The following is a 13,924-nucleotide window of genomic DNA, read 5'->3' on the forward strand; positions in this document are numbered from 1 at the left end:
CAGGCTGCAAATCTTCGGCCAACAGTCGGAGCAGATAAACACCCATTTCACTATCTCTAGCGCAGCGAGCGAAGATAAACGGAGCCGCTCGCACGCAGGTATTTGTTTGACCACCCCAAGCTTTATGGAGACGCTATTAGCGGGGTTAGAGTTTATCTGCCACTCCAAACAAGCAGCCTCTGCTCGCGTAGGAAATGGAAAGTGCTTGCGGCCGCGAGCCCTGCCCCGGCAGGGAGTGAAGCCGGCCCGTGCCGGCCGCGCCCCCGCCGCCCCTCGCGAAGCGTGGCTACCGTCATGGCGGCGCCCGCCCCACCTCCGCCTCACGCCCCCAGCCCAACCGCCACAACGAACGCCAGAGAGGGGGCGGGGCCTCACCTCAGGAGGGGGCGGGGCCTCGAGCTTCCAGCCAATGAGAAGCGAGATCGGCGGGCGGGGAGGCGGGGGCGGTGCGCGCGAGGCCATAAAGCGGGCGGCGGGGGCGGGCGGCGGGAGCGGCGGGTGCGGGCGCTGCCGGCCGGCGGTGGCGCCATGGCGGGGGCGCTGGGCCGCAAGGCCGTGGAGTACCTGCGCAGCAAGGAGTTCCGCGACTACCTGATGAGGTGGGGGCGGGCAGGGGGCCGCCGGCACCGCGCTGTGGGCCGGCGGGAGGCGGTGGGCCCAACGGGCCGGGGGTGGCGGGGGGCAGCCCGGGGGGGCGGGGGCGGGTGTCGTGTGACGGGCCGCTGCCCGCGGGGTAAACCCGCAGGGTAAAAGCTCGGAGCTTGCGAGGTGGTTGGGGGGTCAATAGCGCCGGGGTGGCCCGCCTGGGAGAGGGGACGGACGGCCCTGAGGGGAGGTGAAGGTCAGAGCGGGCTGCTGCGTGTGTGCCTGCCTTCTGAGGGCCTGGGTAAGCTTCGTAGGCGCGGCTCATAACATTAGCATTTAGTTAGGTGTTCCAGAACTCATCTGGATTCATGGTAAAACAGCAGCCTGCACCCTGAGTAAAGAAACAAACCAGTGCTGGCAGGGGTGATTGCTTCCTAGTGCCACCAAGGTTAACAGCTGGAGGTATCTCTTTCGTTACCAAAGGCTTAAAGGCAGTGGGAAAAAATGAGCTGGATTTTGTTCTAGTCCTGAAATAAGCTAAGGCTGTATTGCAAAAAAGCATTCCTTGGAGTTCTTGCTTATTGGGATGAGTCCTGCCTGGTGTACGAAGATACCTGCTTACTTTGTACTTCTGTTATTCAGTATGTCATGAAGGGCATAAGTCAGTTGTGCCATCCACTGCAGCCTTTCAGCATTGTTTCCTTGCTTTCTAGGAGCCAAGTGTGTGTTCTTGATTGTGCCCTTTGCTGAGATTAACATTTAGATAGCTGTCAACAAAGGACTGTAGTCTCTGCTGTAAGAGAAATGCAGTGTGTATATTTAGGAGCTGTGTATATTTAGGAGCTGTGTCTCTTTGCATTCCTTCCTGAAAGCCCTTGCTTCGCCAGCCTGCAGCACTCTTTCTGTCCCAAAGAAAATTCTCTTCTTGTCTCTCTCAGAGCAAGGGTTTCCTCAAAGCTATGAGACTATGATATATGTTCTAGAAAACAGCATCTAATCGCTACAGTAAAGCAAGGCTTTGGAATGTGTAACTCACTTGTGGGAAGAGGTGACTGGAATTCCTGCTTGCAACACCTGTGCTGTGCTCAACTGCTTGACCCTAGATAGAATAACTGCAGTTACCCAAAGCAGTGGAATTCAGTGTGGCAGTGCCTGGTGTGACACTTATGGCTTGGGGCAGTCAAATCTTACAGACATCTATCAGGATAAGCAGCTTCGGTTTCAGCTTTGTCACTGGAAATCATGAAAGCCAGTGTAATGAAGGCATGCTGCTTTTCTCAGGTGGTTACATCTGGCACCAGTGCTGTGTTATGTCATCAGCTGCCTTCTGGATCTTGCTCAAGGAAACAAGATAAATTGCTTTTAAAGCTGTCGTTAATTATTAAGTGCTCTGCCAGTTTCAATTCTGACTTCTCTGAAGTGGTGTTTAATAGGGATTTGAACGACTGTAAATCATCTAACTATAGTATGCCTAACTGCCTTTATGCTTTTAAAGTAAACATGGTAAGAATGTAAGCTGTAGGTACAGCTTCTCTTGCTGCTTCATGTAAAATGCAGCAGCAATGTTAACTTCAGACTAGCTGATTAGCATATGAAGGCCTGACAGTGCTCTATACTTTGAACTTGAAGTTGCATTTTTCTGAAGATCCTAAAAAAAGGTCAGCTATCACTAAAGCTGTATAATCGAAGCTGCTAATAGTAGGCAACTGAGTCCTCTGTTTCCTGTCCTAATGGTTTAAGGTGATGTCTTCTAGAAAATGTTCAGTAAAACAGCTTTCTTCCCTCTCTGAAGTAAAAGGACCTACAGGCCACTATGGGCAAGCTCTGGGATCTTCTCATGGCAGAAGCCTAAATTGCATTAGCAACAATGAATCCCAAGGAATCCTAAAGTTTTCTAGTGAAAGAAAAGCAAGCATGGAGGCTACGTCTTTTGGGGCACCTCTGAAATGTCTTCCTGATAACTCAGCAATAATGTAAATAGAGTGACTGAACATAGATGGCTTTGAAATAGAGAGGTGGTTCATTCTTCGTGAAGCATGAGCCCTTATGTTGACTTAAACAGAGTCTTAGACAACTCCTAAACTATATTTCAATTAACATTAGTAGTATAACTTGAATTAGCTGATCTTCAGTTCTCCTCACTAGTAAACTTTTAAACATAAGGACACTATCTTAAAAAAAAAGAAAAAACCTAGTTTTGTTCTAGAAATTGAAGGGCACAGGGCTTGCTCTCATGGTTTTGTGTGCTCTGAGAGCTGAACAATCTGCCTCTCTTGCAGAGGAGTAGTACCCTTTCTGCCTGGGGGGTGGCAGTGTCTGCAGAATCATCTCTTGCCTATTAATGTGACAGCATGAGGAAGATGTGCACAAATTTGTGGAAAATACGTTTTCCACAATGTAACTGTTTTGGTATGGCCTATAGTAGCAATATCAAGTATTGACCAGATGTTGGTTCCCCCAGTGATGTCTGGATGCTTGTGCAGAAAGTGTAGTTGCTCAGTGAGTAAATCCAACAGTGATGTTGCTAGAACTGTGGACAAAATGTGCCCTTTGTGAGGGGATTGAATGTAGTTCTTGGAAGCTGCTAATTTGGAATGGCATCTCTGCAGGAACAGATGCCTGTGCTGTGGTATCCTGGTTTCAGATACGGTTGCAACAAATACAGGGTATTACCTGCAGAGCTTTGGGGGTAGATGTCTGCTTCTGAAGAGCTAAATGACCTTGTTCTGCCCTGCTCGGGGACTACAGTAACTGTTGCGGTTTCACGTGAGCAAGCGGATGGTTTCAAGACCTTAGCTGGAGTTGGCCACCCTGCTAGCAGCTGTGTGATTCTATTTTAGGCTCCCATTTACATGAAAACAACTTCCCCTTGAAAAATGGAGGGTGCCTTCTGTTGGCACAGAAGCACTGTGCTGAGAACTGCATTTGAACTTGTTTGGCTGAGGTTTTGTGAAACAGGTAAAATGCGCACTTGTCCTCCAAAAACCTCAATTAATTATTGTTGAAGATCAGTTAATACAAAAACAAAAGAACCTGTGGTTAGACTAGTCAAGGACAAACCACAAAACCTCTTGAATCAGACGCTGCTTGTAACAAAGATGCACTGAAGTGCACAGCCAGCTGGACTCCTGGAGTAGACCTGACCGTTCGCTTTACTCTGGGCATTTGGTAAGTGAACACTGAAGCCAGTGCAATGGAAGTGCCCATTAGCAAGTGTTCTGCTATTCCTGCAGAAGGACACAAGCAGTAATCAGTCAGCAGCGGGATTTCTATTAATAGCCTGTTTCTGTTAAGTCATAATTCGGAGCTGAACCCTATCAGGATAGAAGGAAGAAAATGCTTAAAAGTTCCAAAGCATTTTGAAAGATGTAGTAGCAAGCAATCTTAAATATTAACCGTAGTCTAGCACTTATGCATAGATTACTAAGTTATTACCTAAATTATCTAGTAACTATATGATCATTTACACACCAATTATGGAGTTCATTTAAGTAGCATGTTAAGTCGCTGAAAATGTCTTATAACTCACTTAATCCAGCCACAGTTGGCCTGAACTTAGTGACAGTAAGATGTCTGGCAGTGTTTTGTTTGACCTACTTAAATGTAGGTATACAAAGAATTCAAAGCAGCTTCTTCAAAAACCTTCACAGAGAAACTGTTGTTATTCAGCTTTGTCGTAGGCAAATAAGCAAGACTTCAATGTTTGGCATCTTTTGAAACTAGCTTAGGGTGGGATCTTGGATGCTTTGAGGTCTACAGGGCAGGAAAGTCTTCCACAGACCATAATGAGGTTTGTCTCACTAGGAAAAGATACTTGAGCAGCAAACACTTGTCACAGTAACAGTTCTTGAAGGAAATGGACTTTCAGTACAGTTACATTAATGTAGGTTAATTCCAGAGAAATATGCTGTCTTCTCTTTATTTGTGGTAAACTTCTTTCTGTGTGGATTATGAAGGAAACTAATATTTCTTTTTGTCTTCCATGTGCTCTTTGAATGACAAACAACGATGGCCCACTTGAACAGCACGGTAAGGAAGGGGAGGGGACTTGTGTTCTCACTTTCTGCCTGGCTCCAGTAACCTGTAATTCTTTTTCCTCCCAGCACTGTAGTAAACTTGCCTCCATCTGAAAAGCATACTGCTGACCTCCAGGAGTGATGTACTAGTGATACTTATTTGCAAGTCTGAGGTTAATGTGACCAACCATTAGCTCCTTCAGGCTGTCTCCTAAAGTAATCACTAGCAAAGGATATGGAAAAAAAAGTCTGATTTTCTAAAGAAATCAAATAAATCCAGAGCAACTCTTTTATATAGCAACAATACTGGTAATACAGTGGTAACCTAACTGAATTACCTTGCTTGATTTTATTTTTAACTAGCTTTACTCAAGAGAATAAATGGTACCATATAACTCTACCTGCAGACTTTTTCTTTAACTCTTCGGTTTGCTCCTGAAACTGGGAGTTGATATTTTAGGCCTGTTAGGCTGTGAATCATACTGTTATGATAGACTCTTAATAGCAATAATCACAATTTTATGGAAGGCTTGCTCATCGCTGCAAGCCAGACAAACAGTGTAAGTGTAGTTTAATTCCTGTGTATGGGGACTTCAAAGGGCTGCCTGCCTGCAGGTACTTAGAGCTGGATAACTGTCTCCAGGGAAGGGCTTCGTATCTACTTGCCTGGTTAGCAGAGGAGTGTTACTGTTAGAGCACCAGAAGTCAGAACTGCTGGTTCTTCAGTTTGCGTTACTGGAGCTTGAGGCAGTCCGTAGCATAGTGTGTGCTATTTGTCTGTGCTCTAATAGCAATTAAATCGGGCCAACTTGGCATTTTTACTTAACTTCCAAAATAGAAGTCACCATTAAGACTTAAAAAACAATTACAGTTTTGACAATGCCATAAATGTCAGGGTTAAAGCCATGAAGACTTGCTTTCTGAAACTGAAATGGTGTAAATTACTCCTAACATGTCAATAAAGAGTTCAGAAGTGTGTGCTGCCTCACCAGGAACCTTTTTGCAGTCTGCTTTAGCGTGGTGATGCAAACACAAGTTGTCCTAGGTTATCTTACTGAGCAAATCATGGTTATGTGATTGGATGACTGTTGCTGGCCTTCTTACTGTCAGTTAAACTATTTAAGTAGTTGCATTAAGGCATCTAAAAAAACATCCTGCATGCTGTTGACTTTTTCTGTGAATATTCTTATTCTGTTGCAACAAATACTTTGTGTGTTATAGGTACACTTCTTTACACTATCTAAGCATAGCTGTAAGGTATAAATACTGTGTAACCATGTAACTATTCCCTGTTATGCCATGTTCTCTCTGCCAGCCTCAAGAGGCTTTACCTGCTGCAGGTGTCACTTTTCCTATCAGTAGAAATGTAGTTTAAAAAAAATCTTACCAAATTCTTACTCTTAGGGAAGGAGACACAAGATTGGGCATAGTGTATATCTGCAAAGCTTTTATTGTAAGGTGCATCTCTGTCATATCTGGCCCAAGTCAGTTTTGAACATCCTTAGTTTCCTATGGGAAAAGAAACTGATGGGAGTACTATGTGCATCTTCTGCAGAAAGAGGTCTGCTAAAGTCTCGTTATTCCTCAAAATAGTAGAAATTAAAATGACACTGTCTTTCTCAGTTTGGAGTCATTTAGCCAGTACAATTTGATCTATCAGTTTTCTAACTGACTTCTGACTTGATTGTTTGTCTTCATGTGAACATACTTGCACGTAACTGTTCTAATCTTAAAGCTAGTCACTGACCTTTAGGTTGTCACCAGGTTGTTTCAGTAGTTGCAGATGAAGCTGTAATCTAGCTTAATTTCATGGCCTTGCTCTTTGAAAGAGATGGTGTAAGCAGTTGAAGGTACTTGCTGAGTATTTCTTGATTCTCAGCATAACATGAAAGCAGTTCTTGTTCTTCAGCTGTTTCTTGTGTTCTTATGTTTTAGAAGACTCCAACTTGGGAGATGAATGCTAATGTTCTGCACAGAAGTGAGCTGTAAAACTGAGATTGCTGTAAGGCTAAACCAATGAGACTGCTTATTGATGTCTGAGGAGAATTACACAGAACTGCATTTCAGCAGTCTTAGAGTAGCTTTTCTCCACTTTGCAAGAAGATTGGGAGTGGGTTTCTTCTGCTTCCTTCATGAAGACTAGATTGTGTTAAAACAAGGGTTCAAAAGCTGTATGTCTTAACTTGAAATCTTACCTTGAACCCCATTGTCCAAAGATTTGTGTGGCTAAGGAAAGCTGTAGGTATGCTGCTGGATGTTTTTGGTTTTGTCCAACTTCATTTTCCTTTTCCCTCCTTTACAGCACTTTTGGGGGCCAGTAGCCAATTGGGGACTTCCTGTTGCTGCTATTAATGACATGAAGAAATCTCCAGAAATCATCAGTGGCCGAATGACATTTGGTAAGTACTGGGAACTTCTTGTCAGTAAGCTGACTACAGAGCACAGATTCCATACTTCAAGCCGCAATGTATTACTAATTGCTTATGAATTGGTGATTGAAGCAGTTATAGATATTAAGTATCTTGCAGTATAGTTTTAAAGGCCACTTCTGGTAGGTAGATTAAAGCTGTTCCTTGCCTTCTTGGAAAGCTGGTAACAAAGCTTTATGCTTCTGATTGTTCATTGTTTCGGGGGGGGGACTTCAAGTCCATTTTTAGAATTTTTCCAGTAAGAACTGTATTAAAATTATTTTAAAAACACTGTCCTAGAAATCGACAGGATAATTGTTGCCATGTCTCATTAGGATTAACAGGACTCCTTTTATTTTCTGGCTGAGATAGCTTAGGTAATAACCTAAAAAGGTTTCAGTTCCCTCATGAGAAACTGAGGGAAAGCAAACTTTTGTGGAAGGCTGCAGCTCAACAATTTGTATAGCAAAAGAAGTGTTGTGCATTTTTCTGCATTGGATCCTTAAAGTGGACAAATTTGTATAAACAACTGGAAAATTCAAATGCCAATAAGAAGCTTTCTGCTGGTGTGAAAATGATTTCTCAACAAAATGCAGGTATTTAAAAATAATCACTGATATCTATTACTTTGCAGCACTGTGTTGTTACTCCTTGACTTTCATGAGATTTGCCTACAAAGTGCAGCCAAGGAACTGGCTTCTCTTTGCATGCCACTTGACTAATGAAGTTGCACAACTTATTCAAGGAGGACGACTGATCAAATACAGGCAAGTTCAACTTTAAAAATGGGAAGCCATAAACCATTGGCTCTTGGTGTTCTTTCAGTGACATGTAACTGAGGTGGCTTCTGGAATTCTTAATAAGTATGCAAAAAGTAGTGAAGAACAATGTTGAGATAAGTTGAAATGTGACTTGTTGCCTTGTACCTCCTGTGGAGCTTTGGAAAGGTCCACACAGAAAAGGCTGGACCCTTAAGGTCATGGATGTCTTTCAGCAGCTGCTAGCTATTTTTGACTTTGCTTGTGTATTATTTTGATTAATCTACATGTGTCCAGCTCAGTAACTCCTGAAATGGAGGCTTCCATGAAACAAGGGTTTGTATGTCTGAAAGACAAATCAAGAACAAACTAAGCTGACTGGTCTTACCTATATGGGATAGGTCTGATAGGTCTGTGTAACTGGGGTTCAGACTGCAAGTCTCACACCTTCAGTTTCTAGCTAGTAGTGCAGCCACTGCCCCCAGGCAATCTGGATGAGTCAGGGTTGTGGCTTTTCTATTCTGCTCCAAGAAATCTATGCAGAGCAATAAGAGGATGAAGCCTCCTGAACTGTAAATTCAAAAAGACTTGACAGAACTGTAAGAGGACCTGCCTTTGCATAAATACCTGGCCAGGTGTCCTTCAGTTGTGAGCAAAAACCTGGATGCACAGCAGAACTCAAGGAATGAAATCTAGTATTCACTCTTATAAAACATGTTCTTCTCTTGGCAGGATGGAGAAAAAGAACTAAATATCTAACTTGAAATAAGCCAGGGAATGTGCTCATCCCGAATTACAACCAAGGAAGATGTGCCATCTACAGTTGCTGTGACAATTACAATGGGGATAAAACCAAAACACCTGTTGTGAATATGACCCCATTGAGGATCCTTCTATTAATTTTTCAGCTTGCCTTTTAAGAAAAAGTACTACACAGCAATGGGAACCATTGCATTTAATGTGTTGCTGCCTTACAGGTCCTTAACTACCCTTCTAATAAAGCGTTAGTCACCTAAATAACCAGCAATATTTAAAACCAACTTTAAGTCTGCAAAAATAAGTGGCCCATGATGGTTTGACAACTTGTTTTCAAATTACTATGAACAGGTCAGTACAACAGAACTGTAGGTGGTATTGTTCTATGTAAACATATTCTTAAAAGCCATTTAACTTAGGTGCGTTCATTCCTATTCTTTTTTTAAACTTAAGCAATGGCTTGCTAATCTACAAGAACAAATGGGTAGACAGGCAGCCTGGAAGCGACCAGCTTTCTCTCTTCCTTTACTGCATGCCTTGTCTCAGTAGAGACATCAGTAACACAATTTTTAAGTCGCACATTATTTAATGAAGATGTGGAAAAGCAAAAGCATAGCACTGAATGAAGGAAAGAAACAAAGTCTGATACTACTTATCAAGAAGTTCTAAATGTTTTTTTTTCCTACTGTTTGAGTTGTTCTAGATGTATGTAATCCTTGTTCAGGCAAAAACTTAACTTGTTTGGATTCCAAGATCTGAAGGACACAAGATGCCTTTCAGTAGTTTTTTGATGTCATTGGAAGAGTGATTTTTTTCATGCATGACTTGCCTGAATGTTACATTGATGTTAAAGTTATAGATGACAAAGAATGTACATGATGGATTTTATCTTGATGCAGTTTTTGAACAATAAAACATATTCCAAATGGCAATAAACCATCTCAAAATTTTGAAAAGTTCTGTTTATCATACTGTGATGCCAGATCCGAAGTGAAAGTTTAGTATGAAGAGGTATATTACTGTAATGGCATGAAGCAAAAACAGACTGGCAAAATAAATGGTGTTATCCTTTTTATGTGATGAGTTCAGGCAAATGTCCTCTGAATCCTAAAACTTTTTTCCTTTTTTTTCCAGTGTCTCACTGTTTATGAGTAAAACTGGCCATCATAGATCCTAGGCCACTAAGATAGGAGGGAGCTCCAAACAAGGAAGACATACACACACGCACCTCCCCAAGGAGGAGGGTCAGATTAGGGAGCATTGAAACCAGATGTACATAAGTCCATGGGGCCTGATGGGTTGCATACATGAGTGCTGAGAGAGCTGGCTGATGGCATTACATGGCCACTTTATTATCTCTGAATCTTCCTGGTGCCTAGAAGAGGTTTCTGGAGACTGAAAGAGACTGAGTAGAGCTCTTATATTTTAAGAAGGATCTAGGGAACTACAGACTAATTGGCCTTATCTCAGTACTGGGAAGGTGATTGAGAAAGTCCTCCTGGAAACTGTTCTTATATATGAAGGTGAAGGGTTCTGTAGTTACGGCTTCACAAAGGGGAAATCAAGCTTGAACAACCCAAATAGCCTTCTGCAGTGATGTGGTCCAGGCTTTTCTTGTGCTGTTTCAGATGTGGCTGTGGCAGAGGGCTATGGTGCAGGCAAGGCCTTTACATTTGTAGCTTGTAAGGTAGAGACCTTGGAAGAAGGATGAGCTTTGTGGTTTTTGACAAAATGAGTGCACTAATATTAATAAATAAATGGATGTTAGCCCTTCTGTTTTTTTTTTTGGGGGGGGGTAGAATGGAATATTGAGATGCATTATGCTGGCTCCACAGTTCCTTTCAGGTAACAGAAGATTTGGGGTGTCAGGACAGAGGCTATTCACAGCAGAATCCACCACCCTCCCAAGCAACACAGGGTCTCAGCAGCAGGTAATGCTGATACTGCTGATGTCCTGATGCACAAGTCTGAACAGCTGGAGCAGCACTTGTGGGCTGCTGAAAGTGCTGGGCTGTGACTGCTGCAACTTGATATTCTCAGGAGGCTTGGGTTAGGAAAGAGCAAGGAGCTTGTAAACTTGGATAATTAACTCTTATGTGGTTAAATGTGGGTCAGTTCCGCTTACACAAGTGAGATCAAATGCAGAAAGCCTTGGCTGTGTGTGCGTGCTGTAATGACTTCATGGGGGCTGCATTTAAAAGAGGGAAATAGCTTGTTCAACAGGTGTTGATCAGCAAGTGGTAGAAATGCTGAGGCAGATCAATTGTAGGTTGTGTAGAGAAGTAGCCTTTACTGTTTGACCAATTGGTGCAGCTGACAAAAAGCAGATGAGCTCTTCAACATGCATCTCCTTCAGGTGTTAGAAAGCTGTAGGTGGTCTTTTAATGTGTGAACTTTTTCCATAAATCTTGTCAGCTATTTCCTTGGTCTTCCCTCACAGCTTGATCTCATAGACCAACAGCCAGTTTGAATTGTGCTCTGAATGCCTGTGTTGTTCCAGGTGTTTGAGGGAGGCATCTGCCTTCCAGTTTTTTCTAATTTATAATCCAGAATCAGTAGTATTCTGGGCAAAGAAAAAACCACCTTCAATTGACTGCGACACTTCGAATGTTCAGCAACCATTTTGATCAGTTCAAATTGCGACGTATCCTAGTCTGATTTTATTTAGGAAGCCTCCTGTGTGTAGTCATCTGGATCCTTCTTGGGACTTGAAGAGACAGGGCCCAGTCTGGGATGGGGGACTCTGCTGGGGTGGGTGTTACATAGCCTGTCAGTCTACCTAGTGCTAAAATAGTTTATATGGGTGGATTGGCCCATGTCCTTCTTTCAGAGCATTGTCAAGCTGTTTACCTGCCATTTCTTTGTTTAAACAATGGTGCTTGGCAGTGTGTATGGGGCAGGAGGGAAGGGTAGGGTATAATGGGTAGAAGGGAAGAATTACTGCAATAAATAACTGTACAGTTAATCTGTCCTGCTCCCGTAGTGCAGAATACTGTGCCACATTGGTATGTGAGCATTTCAAGGATGGTGTTCTGGAGTAACCCAAAATAAACAGAATGTTTTAGAGAGACTCTGGAGGTTTTTACATTATGAAACCTGAATATCTTAATGGAGATAAGGGCTTCCTTTTTTCACTCAGGCAGTGTTGCATAAAAGAATGGGACTATGCCAATTTAGCAGTAATCCAGAGCTAGTGCTCAGCATTTGCATTTGATTTATAAGATTATAGAGCTTGTCTCTACCTGCCATTATTCTGAAATAACTGTTTGGTTTTAATGGTTTTAATTTCACAGCTTACTTTAATCCAAGTAACTTTTCAACAGTGGGATATGTCCTGCCACTAGAAACCCATGCTGCACTAATCCTTGCGCTTCCCTGAGTCTCCTGCTCCACCATAGCACAACCAGGAGCTGCGTGGCCTTTCCCATCTCGCTGCAGCCTCAGCCGCTGCCTCCTTTCATCTTTTCAGACAGGAAAGAATTTGTCACCTTTCTGAGCAGTGCTGCTAGACTGCTGCTAAGGAATGTGGCACCCTTGGGAATTTGGGTGGGCGGCAGCTCCAGTGAAGTTCTCGGTCTCTGTTGTGCCCCCTCGCCTCCCAGTCTGAGCTTGAGATCTCTTGACCCTCTTTTTCCAAGGGAGGCTCACTAAGAGCTTGCCATGGAATTAAAATAGCTCACGGTCTCTTCTGCAGTTGCAAGATTAAATGTCCTTGCTCTGGAAGCTTTCTGATTTGTGATTCAAATGTGGAGGTCATTTGGTAGCACAGTAATAAATGACCAAAAAAAAGCAATAACCATAATTGTTCTCTTTGAAGAGAAGAAATTACCTGCAAGTTTTCTTTAATGATGGTAATAACAGCTACTTGTAGTGAATTTTGTTCAACCTCCCCCAAATGCTACAAGCTATATAATCATTTCAGCTAATGCTGCTGTATTCAGTACATTCTTTTTTTCCACTTTGCTTCTCTGGCTTCTGTTTGAATAAGTGAGTTCTCCCTACTCAAAAACCAGCAGAAACTCCCCTTTAGCCAGACTTCTGCTGATACAGCCTGCCAGCTCTCAGAGAAAACAGATTCCTAGTAAAATGTAGTTCTCCATGGCATTGTGGGTTATCTTGTGTTCTACATACAAAGCACAATGGTGCAATCTGGGCAAGGACAGCAGTGTAGAGAACTGGGGGGAAAGGAACAGAGAAAAATCTTAGCAAGGTTACAGTAGAGTTAACTCCTTGGGGCAGAGACAGGTTTTGAAATAGTGTTTAGAAAATGCAGTGCTGGATTGCGACAGAGAAGCCTTCCAGCTACTGCAATGCTTTCCCTGAGCTCTCTCCATGAATCCTGATATAAGCTGTTTTATGGTCTCCATAAGGCATCAGATGCGTTTATTTCAGCTGTGGATGTTTCTATTGTAGGCAAGCCTATATTATGCTCACATAGCTTTACATGCCAGTTATAAAAAAAAAGTGAAAGGAGTAAAGAGGAGGAATAAAAAGATAAGAGAATAGTAAGTGGTACATTCACTGGTAGGCTTAGCACAAAATCCTCTATGAATAAAACTGTTTCTTTATGCTAATGTGACAAGCTACCAACAATATAAAGTGATAATATATAAAAGGTTCAAACATACAGTTACTCTTTTAGGTCTTCAGCCTGTGTCTCACAAGACACTTTGGTCCCATCTGCATTTGGGGAATATCAATAACTAGATAATGTGATACATCTGCAGTTCTGCTTCTATAGAATGTGAGTATTTCTGCAGTCATCTTAGGCTAAAAAGCTTATTTTGTTAGAGTAAGACATTGCTGCAAGCTTCACTATCTTTGTAAACTGAAATAAAAGCAGTCTTTTGTCCTAAGCTGAGGCAACTTCATTAAATAAATTGTGGAGGTCTTGTCTCTCTCCACGCAATCCCTTTCTGCTTTTGCTGCTCCAGTAGCTGCCAGTGCATTACATTTTGTCGCTGTGGTAACCACTTACAAATAACTTATGTCTGTGGCACTGACCCAACAGCAAACGATGCAGAAACACGGGCTGCCTGGAGAGCTCGCCCTGAGTGCCGTCACTGAGGCTGCGCTCCTTCATCATTGCCTCCTCCTTATCGCGTGGCCTAACCCTGCCCATGATACTGCTCTCTTCTTATGCTGCTACTTCTCTTTCTCTCTTTTCGTTCTTACCTTTTCTAGCAGCAGATTTTAGGTAACTATGGCAACAAGCCTAAGACTTTTCAGCATCTTCATTTAGTCTAAAATCTGGGCCATGTCGTTCTCATTAAGTGAAACTACTGCACGGGGATAAGTGGCACGGAGTCAGCCCTTGGTGCAAGTGAAAGCAACGCCAATTACAGCAGCACTTGCAAGCAATTATATGATGGCTCTATTTGGCCATCTGTGGAGAAACGCA

The 13,924-nt window shown here is 42.8% G+C and overlaps 1 protein-coding gene across 2 annotated transcripts; it reads left to right on the forward strand.

The window, feature by feature from the left end:
- The first annotated feature begins 478 nt into the window (after positions 1-478).
- MPC1 (mitochondrial pyruvate carrier 1) lies at positions 479-9,459 on the forward strand. Of its 2 annotated transcripts, XM_066994130.1 has the most exons (5): positions 479-599; positions 3,491-3,494; positions 6,904-7,000; positions 7,644-7,776; positions 8,500-9,459. In XM_066994130.1, exons 1-5 carry the CDS (start codon positions 529-531, stop codon positions 8,516-8,518), a joined length of 324 nt encoding a protein of 107 aa, XP_066850231.1. In that variant the 5' UTR covers positions 479-528; the 3' UTR covers positions 8,519-9,459. The 2 variants fall into 2 exon arrangements, with proteins under 2 accessions (XP_066850231.1, XP_013042241.1); XM_013186787.3 differs by lacking the exons at positions 479-599; positions 3,491-3,494 and adding an exon at positions 4,155-4,614.
- Positions 9,460-13,924: the final 4,465 nt, after the last annotated feature.

Source organism: Anser cygnoides, chromosome 3, assembly GCF_040182565.1.
Source record: "Anser cygnoides isolate HZ-2024a breed goose chromosome 3, Taihu_goose_T2T_genome, whole genome shotgun sequence".
NCBI lineage: Eukaryota > Metazoa > Chordata > Aves > Anseriformes > Anatidae > Anser > Anser cygnoides.

What these genes read in the sequence shown, in the direction of transcription:
- MPC1 (XM_066994130.1), top strand. Translation starts at nt 529, where the DNA reads ATGGCGGGGGCGCTGGGCCGCAAGGCCGTGGAGTACCTGCGCAGCAAG. An exon ending in CAGTGGCCGAATGACATTTG is followed by an intron (nt 7,001 to 7,643) that starts GTAAGTACTGGG and finishes ATTACTTTGCAG; the next exon opens with CACTGTGTTGTTACTCCTTG.